This window comes from Eutrema salsugineum, unplaced genomic scaffold (assembly GCF_000478725.1).
Source record: "Eutrema salsugineum unplaced genomic scaffold, Eutsalg1_0 scaffold_3, whole genome shotgun sequence".
In the NCBI taxonomy this organism is placed as follows: domain Eukaryota; kingdom Viridiplantae; phylum Streptophyta; class Magnoliopsida; order Brassicales; family Brassicaceae; genus Eutrema; species Eutrema salsugineum.
The window spans coordinates 1,142,752-1,152,385 of NW_006256756.1; the positions used below are offsets into that span (position 1 = coordinate 1,142,752).

The 9,634-nt window shown below is 35.0% G+C and overlaps 2 protein-coding genes across 2 annotated transcripts; one reads left to right on the top strand and one right to left on the bottom strand.

Moving 5' to 3' along the window:
* Positions 1-1,376: 1,376 nt before the first annotated feature.
* Positions 1,377-5,340, top strand: LOC18015287 (uncharacterized protein C57A7.06). The gene is made up of 11 exons (XM_006396384.2): positions 1,377-1,708; positions 2,036-2,171; positions 2,293-2,774; positions 2,910-3,128; positions 3,223-3,540; positions 3,636-3,926; positions 4,022-4,102; positions 4,187-4,264; positions 4,387-4,767; positions 4,850-4,981; positions 5,064-5,340. Exons 1-11 carry the CDS (start codon positions 1,427-1,429, stop codon positions 5,217-5,219), a joined length of 2,556 nt encoding a protein of 851 aa, XP_006396447.1. The 5' UTR covers positions 1,377-1,426; the 3' UTR covers positions 5,220-5,340.
* LOC18015070 (putative S-adenosyl-L-methionine-dependent methyltransferase MSMEG_1480/MSMEI_1444) lies at positions 5,193-7,021 on the bottom strand. The gene is made up of 7 exons (XM_006396385.2): positions 6,788-7,021; positions 6,427-6,584; positions 6,200-6,320; positions 5,968-6,092; positions 5,773-5,886; positions 5,508-5,675; positions 5,193-5,419 (listed from the first exon to the last, which is right to left on the bottom strand). The coding sequence occupies exons 1-7, from the start codon at positions 6,960-6,962 to the stop codon at positions 5,348-5,350; spliced, it is 933 nt and encodes a 310-aa protein (XP_006396448.1). The 5' UTR covers positions 6,963-7,021; the 3' UTR covers positions 5,193-5,347.
* Between the last annotated feature and the right edge of the window lie 2,613 nt (positions 7,022-9,634).

Here is a 9,634-nt window from a genome sequence, read left to right on the forward strand (position 1 = left end):
ACAGTCTCCGTTCTGCTCTTTGGCTTATGCTGTAGAGTTATGCTTTGGTCGACAAGACTTAATCCATGATCTAACAACAAGCTTCTCGAAAGACAATCGAAGCTAACTACAGTATTAAGTTGTAGCTTTCTTGATGATGAGAGATGATGTTGAGCAGGCAGTGCTAAGAGAACATTGTAATATCTATCTTCCAAAGCTTCGAGGGCTTTGAGGAAATCCGTGTTTTGTTTGATGTTTTTTGAGATTACCATCAAATTTAATGGCTCGAAATAGGTCGCAGGATTTTCCATTGCCCACAAAACAATGTCCACTAACATACTATGAACTCTCAAATCATCATCATCTTCTTGTTTGGGAATAACGATGGTGATTCCGGCTTTCATATAGGCATCATCATCGAGCCATTCATCCCTCAAGTTTTTCTCATCCACATAAGCCATGATTGACAAGTCACCAAGACAACCTTTGCTCTCAAGAATCGTTTTCATATTCTGATAAATCGAAACAGGACCGAGACTACTAGGGAATGGGTAATCCACCAAGTCCCAGAAGACACGTGTGCTAGACTCGGAGGACATGGGTTCGTCGTGAGATTGGGACATGGGTTCGACGGAAGAAGTGGAATTAGGGTTAGACATTTTTTTGGCTGCAGAAAAAAAAAAACATTGGTTGAACTAGAAAATAAAAGGGCTTTAATTTTAAATTTAACTCCATCAGGTTATCCCTAATTATAACTTCGTATAATTGATTATATATATCTACTAAATTAAAACAATCTGGTTATAATAAAAAATATGTTTTGTGATTTGCAACTAAGAATTTCAGAATTAAACCATCTTTCAAATATGTTTTAAACATGCACACTCTCTTGATTGAAATTTTTTTTAGGAAATCAGAAAGAGAATCTATAGTAATAAAAATTAATCAAATAATTAACACAAATCAATCAACAAATTTTACAATCTTTTCTTAGTATATATCATGAATTTTTAATTTTGAGAGAATGAAACAAACCATGAATTTTACGGAAGATTTTTGGACAAAAAAGTTTTTGAAAAATGCACATACAATACCTTATTGTTACAAGTTTTTATTATTATTATTAAGTATGTAATTACTTTCCACACCCTTTGAAAATTAGTTCCCATGCATACAAATACATCTTGTCTTTTAGCTATCACACCAAATTTCCCTAATAATAATAACATTATTTTAAAGTTTAATTCCTGCAAAATTCATTAGAGAATGTTAATATTTAGTTATTTACAAACATGACTAAATGTCTCTTTTTCTTTTCAATTTACTCATTATATTTTTGGATGGTAACAAAAAAAACTCCCTGCTTCTTTTTAAAGTGTATTTAACGGGGTGAGAAACCCTACGAAAGTGTGTTACCATCTCGAGTCGTTGAGAAACAGAGGCAGCCATGGGAGGAGGATTGAAGAAGAGGAAATCTAGTTCCAAAACCCTAGCTAAGTCGATGAAGAGGAAAGGGCCTCACTTGCCCAACTCTATACTGAGGACTATTGCCAATGAGCAACGTCCCTTGAACTCTGACGAAGAAGAAATCGATATGATGGATTCCGATGATGGAAGCGGCGGCGATTTGTATGAGTACGAAGAAGGTGTCCCTGAAGAGGAATCCAGGAAAAACAACCGCTACGACCGCGTCGATAACTACGAATTCGAGCTTCCCGAGGATTACGAGGTTTTTTTTTTCTAACTATTACGAGGATCTGATGATTTTTGTTTTTCAAATCTGTTCCAAGGGAAATTGGCTGTTAGGGTTTTATAGTCGACAAGTAATGTTGTTTTGGAGACTCCTAATAATTTAGGCTGATAGTTATTTTAAAAGGAGACTTGTCTATTGACAAGTTCTGGACTTTGTTTAGATCGTCTCTTGTATTCGCGATTGAGATCAAGGTTTCATACAATATAAAGTTGTTAATTGATTGATTGGTAATGAGATTACTACTACTTTCGATCTGGTTCTTAGCAATTTGTATATGCCTTACCGGTAAACATCTCTGTGTAGGATGAAAACGTTGAGTCAGATGATGATGATGATGATGGTGGGAACAGTGACAAGGATGAAAATGCGGAAGGCGATGATGTTAGACACACACGGATGTTGCAAGCCGTCACTGGAATGCCAAGTGCAGTCTTTGAAGGTAAAAATTGAGTCTTTCTTCTCAATTTTTTTGCTTATATCTGCTACTTCTTTGCGTTTGTAAGCTCTATATATAATCTAACCCTATGCTCTCTCTCCCTCTTTTTTTTTTCTCCTTTCAGGTGAGAGTAAGAGAAAACCTGTACTCTTCACTGAACCATATCCAGAGTCTGAATTCAATCCTCCCCGTGATGTTCTGGAGGGTAAAAACCTCATCACAGTTGAAGACCTTTTGAAGCCTCTTGAAGGAAAAGCTGGGTATCAACAACTAAAGAAGAGGGTGTCCCGGATGAAGAACGATACTAAATCTGTTGTCCATGCTCCTTTGCCGAAGCCAGAACGAGAGAGACTGGAACGGAAAGCAGTAAAAGGAATAGTTGAGAAGAAGTTTAGTAAGTGGTTGCATCTGGTAAAGAGGAACAGGGAGGCACCGACTGTTTACTTCAACCAAGAAGTCGATCTTGGATACTCTACAGTTGGTGCAATAGCATCAGAATTTCGACCCAGGACTGAATTTGAGAAGAAAATGGCTTCTGTACTCAATGATAAGGAGGTTTTGGAGGCCCACAATGAAGATGGGGCTAGGCTTCTTGAATTGAACGAGGCGAGTTCTGTGATCTAAGTTCATTCTCTGCAGGCAGCTTATTTGACTTATCGATTGATCTGTCTTGTCGCTGCATTAATCATAGTTAATATGAATTTCTGATGTAACTGTTTGGATTAAATTCTTATGTGGCAGGTTTCCATGGAAGACCACATCAAGTTCCGTGACCACATTGCTAAAATGAGGAGCTTTCTCTTCCGTCATGAGCTAAAAAGTAAACGAATCAAGAAGATTAAGTCTAGAACATATCGTCGTCTTAAAAACAAAGACCTTAAGAAATCGGCAGTGGGAGCATTAATGGACCCAGAAATGGCTAAAGAAGAGGCTATGAAGCAGGAGGCTCAACGAGTCGAAGTGAGTCTAAATTTTCATATTCACAATTTTTCATCAAGACACTATCAAAAGAGTAATAAATTGTCTTATTTGTTCAAATGTTACGTTTATGCAGGAACGTATGACGCAGAAGCACAAAAACACAGGAAAATGGGCAAAGCGCATGATAAGCCGTGGATTGAATTCGAAATACGAAGGAACTAAGGAAGCTATAGCTGAACAACTTCAGATAAATGCTACTTTGACCAGAAAGATGAACTCCACAAAAGATGGAAGCAGTAGTGATGAGAGCGACTCTGAAGAAGAGTTGTATGACGGTTCAGATCAGGATACTGAAAATTCTAGATTGATTGCAAAAGCAAAGGAAAAGACACTGAAAATTCTGGAAGATGATGAAGTGCCCAATTCTGGTCTTCTGTCATTACCGTTCATGGTAATTCTTGATTTTGCTTTCTCAAGACATTTCTGATTATTTTATCTTGGTTTTCGTTCATTCATGTGTTGTCTTAATTTTGTTGTTTTGGTTAGGCTCGTGCTATGAAAAAGAAAAATGATGAAGCTAAACTTGAATTTGAGGAAGAGTGGGAGAACTCTGGTGGAGCAGAAAACCCTAAAAAGTCTGCTAATGTTGGTGGTAGAAGAGTATTTGGTGCAACCGCTAAAGTCGAACCTCTAAAAGAGTCTAAAAAGGATTCGGACAACTTTTACGATAACAGTGATAGTGACAACGATATGGTTGGCATAGAAGCTGATGACTTAGAGGCTGTAAAAGATAATGATTCACCAGCTAGAAACACTGGAACCATTATGGAGACCGAGGTACCTTGTTTTTCCTGTTTGGTTTATCGTAATGGTTCTTTCTTCTCTCCCTTTAAAATCTCTGATTACAACTTCTTTTGTTTGATTTTCTGCAGAAGTTGGATGATGTTGTTGGAAGTCCAGCATCTAAGACGACATTTGATGTTGCCTTATATGCATCAGGCTCCTGGAAGAAGGTTTGCTATGAAATGAAATTAATCAGAGTTCGTCTCTTTTTGTAATGTATTTTATTGACTCGTTATTTGTATGTTATTATGCAGATTCCAGGCTGCAAAAACGCAGATTCCAAAAAGGCTTTAAAGACCCATGTACCTATTTCGCAGGGCCAAGATAAAAAGGTTTCTTTTCTTCAAATCCCATCGGAACTATACTGTTTTTCCTTTTCTTGTCCTTGCAGTTTCAGCTTTCAGCTGGTCTTTTCTTTCCTCACTGTGTCTATTTCTCTTTAAAACCATCAAAGCGATCGAGAAATGAAGAAAGTGATGATTCAGAGAGTGATGCAGAGCAAATGGTGGATGGGATTTTGACATCTGCTTCAAAGGAAACCTATGAAATTCCTTCTCAAGCAGAGCTTATAAACCGTGCGTTTGCTGGTGAGGACGTCGTAGATGAGTTCGAGAAGGAGAAGCAAGAGGTTCTAAATCAGGAGGTTCCTGAACCTGAAAAACCGGTTCTAGTTGCTGGTTGGGGACAGTGGACCAATGTCCAGAAGAAGAGAGGTTTACCTTCATATATGGTTAGAGAACACGAAGTTGCCAAGAAAAAGAGAGAGCAAGCTCTCAAAACCAGGAAAGATGCTCGTTTCAAACATGTTATCATATCAGAAAAAATCGATAAAAAGGTCAGTGTCTCACTCGATTAATAGCCCAATCCCTCTGTTCATAACCATCCGATCTCAAGCTCACGTTACCTGTTTTTGACAGGCCGAGAAACTTCATACAAAGACTCTACCTTTCCCTTATACATCAAAGGAAGTTTTCGAACATAGTATGCGTATGCCTATTGGACCAGAGTTTAATCCCGCGACTGTTATTGGAGATCTAAACCGGCCTGAGGTTGCTTTCCATTACTTTGTTAAACTCTCATTAGTACCCTCTTTTTTTTTTAAACATTGTGGTGATTAACCTTTCGATGCAGGTTGTGAAGAAAAGTGGGATTATAATTAAACCGGTCAAGTTCGAGGAAGTGAATCCAAACGAGAATGTAGATGATGAGCACCCTCGACGCCATCAGAACCAAAAATCCAAAAGGGGTAGTAAAACTAACAAAAGGTCAAAGCAAAGCCAAGTCTAGATGAAAGACCAAAAGCTTGGCTCAAAGATTTTTGCATTCTGAAACTTATTTAGACACCATTCCCATGGGAACAGTTTTGCTGTGTAGCCTGTTTTATTCATAAACAAAAAAAGACATTTCTGTTTATTTCAGAGCTCTTCAAATCCTTGTTCATCTCCATCTTCTTCAACCCTCTCAAACTCTCGTCTCCAATTTTCCATCTGTGAGATTTTTGTTAATTGCAGGAAATGACCAAGTTATGAAATACCTAACTGAGTTGTATCTTAATTAAAAGACAATTATTATTACCTGATCATCTGAAAACCTGAGCTGTTGCGCGAGAAACAGAATCCTGTCATGGTTTACTTGTGAATGTAATACAACGCCTAAACTCACAGCGATCTCTTCATAGCTAACTATCTTCACCTTGAAACCGTTGCTCATGAACAGCTTCTCCATCCACTTAGTCAAATCCGACTGCACTCGAACAGTAAAAGATTATTAAAATATTGAAAGATGGATACTTAAGGTAAGAGTCCAAAGAGAGGTAAGAGTCCAAAGAGAGGTAAGAGACCTGGAGTGTGATATTTGTAGGCAATTCTCCTATGAGATAGCATTCATTCATGGCTAAGCTACTAATCGCTGATAGCATCGCTTCGAAACTCGATTGTGACTCAAGAGGTAAGCCCTGTTACGAATAGGAAGAATCATGTAAACATAAAACATTCATGAGTAGTGGAAAGATGATGATACACACACATATATATACCTGCATTGCCCATATACTTGGCCGATTCCCGCTAAACCCTTTAGAGCGTAAACATTGCTCTAAGTTTCCGGATTCCACAGGAATGTGAAAGAATATGCAACTTTTCGGAATCCTAGCTCCCACATCTGGACATGGAAACGTATAACAATTCCAAACATAACTATGAAGCATTTAAAAGAGGTCTTGTAGTGATAACAAAAATGGACCTATTAAAGCAAATGAAAGCACAAACCTTTAAGCTTGTCAGATGCTATTTCGAACACCTTTTCCGGTGATACATCAAAGATCATAGTCGAAGTTGGCCAATTAAGCCTATAAGGTCGAGTGTCCATGCCATCTGTGAACAAGACAACCTGCAAAGATGTGATATTACTTGCGCAAAAACAGTTTAACTAACTTCCCACTATATAAGTCTAAAGAGAATTTATTGGATAGACTGTATTAAGTAAGTAAAGTAACCTGCTTTAGTCCATCAATGCGTTTAGCTATATGTAACAATTTGTCATCTATGAACTTTGTTGCAAGACAATATTGTTGTCGTTGTTCATTGAGGTTCAATTCCTTGTTCGTGTAAGGAGGTAAGAAGCAAGCCGCATATGGGTCGATGAATAGAGGCTCTGTGTGCAGAAATCAGAAAGCTTTTTGTCAAAATTTCTTCAAGAAAACCATTTGTTCAAACAATAAGGCGCTTGCTATGTGTTCGACGAAATGAGTAAAAGAGACAATAATCAGGTATTCCAGATATTGAATCTTACAGATATTGAAAAATGAATTCTTTGAATAGAAAAAGAGATGAGAGGGAGGGAGAGAGAGAGATTGCCTGTTCGATTGGTTTCTCGCAGACGAAGAGATGCTGAATGAATAGCTGATTGAATCAAAGGGTCATTATCTTCTCTGAGCTCTGCTCTCGCCGAACGAGTGACGGACGTCGGAAACCGACGGCGACTGAGCGTGGTGGCCGGAAAGTGTTGAGGCGGAACACAGAGACTTTGCATTAGTGATGATGATTATCGTTGACTTTTTGGATGATGAAAGAAGACAGCTAAACTTATACTTCTGACGGAAACAGAGGTTTACAGTTTTTGCTATTGAAAAGACTTGGTCGTGATTAAAAATCAAAGCGTTGTTTCTCTTAATCCTATTGAAAACTTGGCAATGATGGAGCATTGTGTTGATCCTAGAGATCGCTAAGTATATGATGAATGCTTACTTTTGAAGCTCTTTTCCATAAAATCGATGCATACCCATCTTGATCAGTATCTCTGCCATAAAATATTAAGATGGCATGCGTGAAGTAAAGTTCACCCTGTAATTTGTAAGTCATTAATTGGTCTAATCTAGCGTTTTGTTTATCTTATATTTGATGTTGTGTGGGTACATGTAGGTTCGAAAAACAGATTAGATTTTCTATTCAACCAGGATATGTGTATCCTCAGCTGCTTCCTGTCTTACAGATTCATAGCATGGATCATAATAATATCTATCAATGTTGACATTGTGGCGTTGGTTTTTTAGGTGTTAAGTAGTTCCTTGTCTTCTCTAGGACTCTCTAGTCTTTGTGAAACAAAGTGCTTTAAGTGCTTTTGCTTATGTTTGGTACTAATGGAATTGTAATGTTATTGTATGAGGCTGATGTTTACCTCTCTTAGCCTCTAAAACTACATCTTGGGTCACTTGTCATGTTTTTCCTTTAAATGGTAGTTAGTATACTGAAACAGTTTATGCTAGTCTCTTCTCCGTTGTCTTGGGATTTTTGTAAGCTAGCTAAGCTTGAGAGGAAGTTGTGATTTTAGAACAATGACCCCAAGATTATGTAGACTTTTATACAAAAAAAAAAAAAAAAAAAAATTATGTAGATTAAGTGGTTAAGACCATTTCCAACCATGCACCAAAACACCAAATTTGGAGTTGATTATTTTCCAATGATGCAATAAATCTAACACCATTTTTTGATGTTTTGTGAGCACCAAATTTGACGTAACAATATTCACATCACCAAACATTAAAATATTTTTTTTTATTTATTCATATAATTATATTATTGTTTATTAATTAACTAAATTATGTTGGTTTAATAGTGTAAGATCCATTTTGTAATATGTTGGTTTAAGAGTGTAAGATCCATTTTGTAATTTAGAATTGCACAAAATATCGTTATTAATATGTAAATAGATTAAGATTAAATATACATAATAAAATTCAATTAAACATTTCAACATAAAATTACTGAATTAAAATAAAAAGATAGAAAGAATGTAAATGTTATATCGAATTTATAGTTAATCTATTTTATAAATAATTAAAATTCATCAAAATTATTAAAAAATAAAGAAAATTTTAAATTAAATAATATAATAATATAAAATATTATTTTTAGTGTGAGATTTGATCTTGTGGTTAGAAATAAAAAAAATACTATTAGAGATGACCGTAAGGGAGGTGAGATTATAAATGATCCTGCTGGCTCTAACCACCTTTTAAGCATTTAAATAAAGTTACCACTCAAACCCAATTAATCATCGAATTTGTGAACAATTTATGAAAACTAGGTGTTTAGCCCGCGACTTGCGCGGGCCAAAAATTTTCATTAAATTTTATTTTATGTCATAAATCAAAAATAATTAGATCAAGAATTTGATACATACAAAATTAAAATAAAACTAACCTATGAAAGTAATCATTGTCTAACATTAAAAACTTTAAAATCAATACTAATAAGTGTATGAAATCAATAAACATAAATTAAAATAAGATTAATATAAATTATTTATCTTGTTCTCTTTTTATCTTTTAATTTTTTTTTCTCTATCATTTTCTTCTTTCTTTTTTTTTTGTTTTTTTGTTTTTTTTTCTTCTTTATTTTCTATGTCTTTTTTTTTTACTTTTTATTCTGCTGATTTTTTTTTCACGTCTTCTTCTTCTCCGCATCTTTTCCTTTTTCCTCTCATACATCTTTTGATTTTCTTCTCTTTCAGGTTTTATTCCCTTTTTTCTTATTCTTCAATGTTTTATTATTCTATTTCTTCTTCCTTTTTTATTTTCATTTTTCATTGTCATTGTCTTCTTATTTTTCTGGTGTTTTTCGGCTTTTACTTCATCTTCATATTCTTATACTTTCTCCAATTCCTCATCTTTTAAGTTTTTCATCCAATTTTTTCTCTTTCCTATCTTCTTCTTCTACTTTGTCTTCTAATTTATTTATTTTCTCCTTCAACAGATTCTTATTCCTCTTCTTCCAATTATTCTTCCTCTCTCCAAATTCTTCATCATATTTTAAAGATTTTTGTCTTATCTGCCTTTTTACTCCTCTCATGGTTTATATTTTCCTTTTTTTTGTTTTTTTCCTTATATTTTTGAGTTCTTTTTTTTTTATCGTTATTTGTTTTCAAATTGTTCTTCTTTATTGTCTTCATTTTTTTTACTTCTTATTCATCTGATTTGTCTTCGTTTTTTCATCATATTTACTTTTTTCAAATTTGTCTTCTTCATCTTCTAGTTTTCTTTCATTTTATTATTTTTTCTTTCACTTCCTCTACTATCTACTGGTTTTCTTTTATGACTTCTTCTTCTGATTATCATTTTTTTTTCTCCAATTGGTCATTTGATTTTTTTTGTTCATTGTCATCGACCTATCCGACTATTTTTTTTATCTTACTTGTTCACTGTA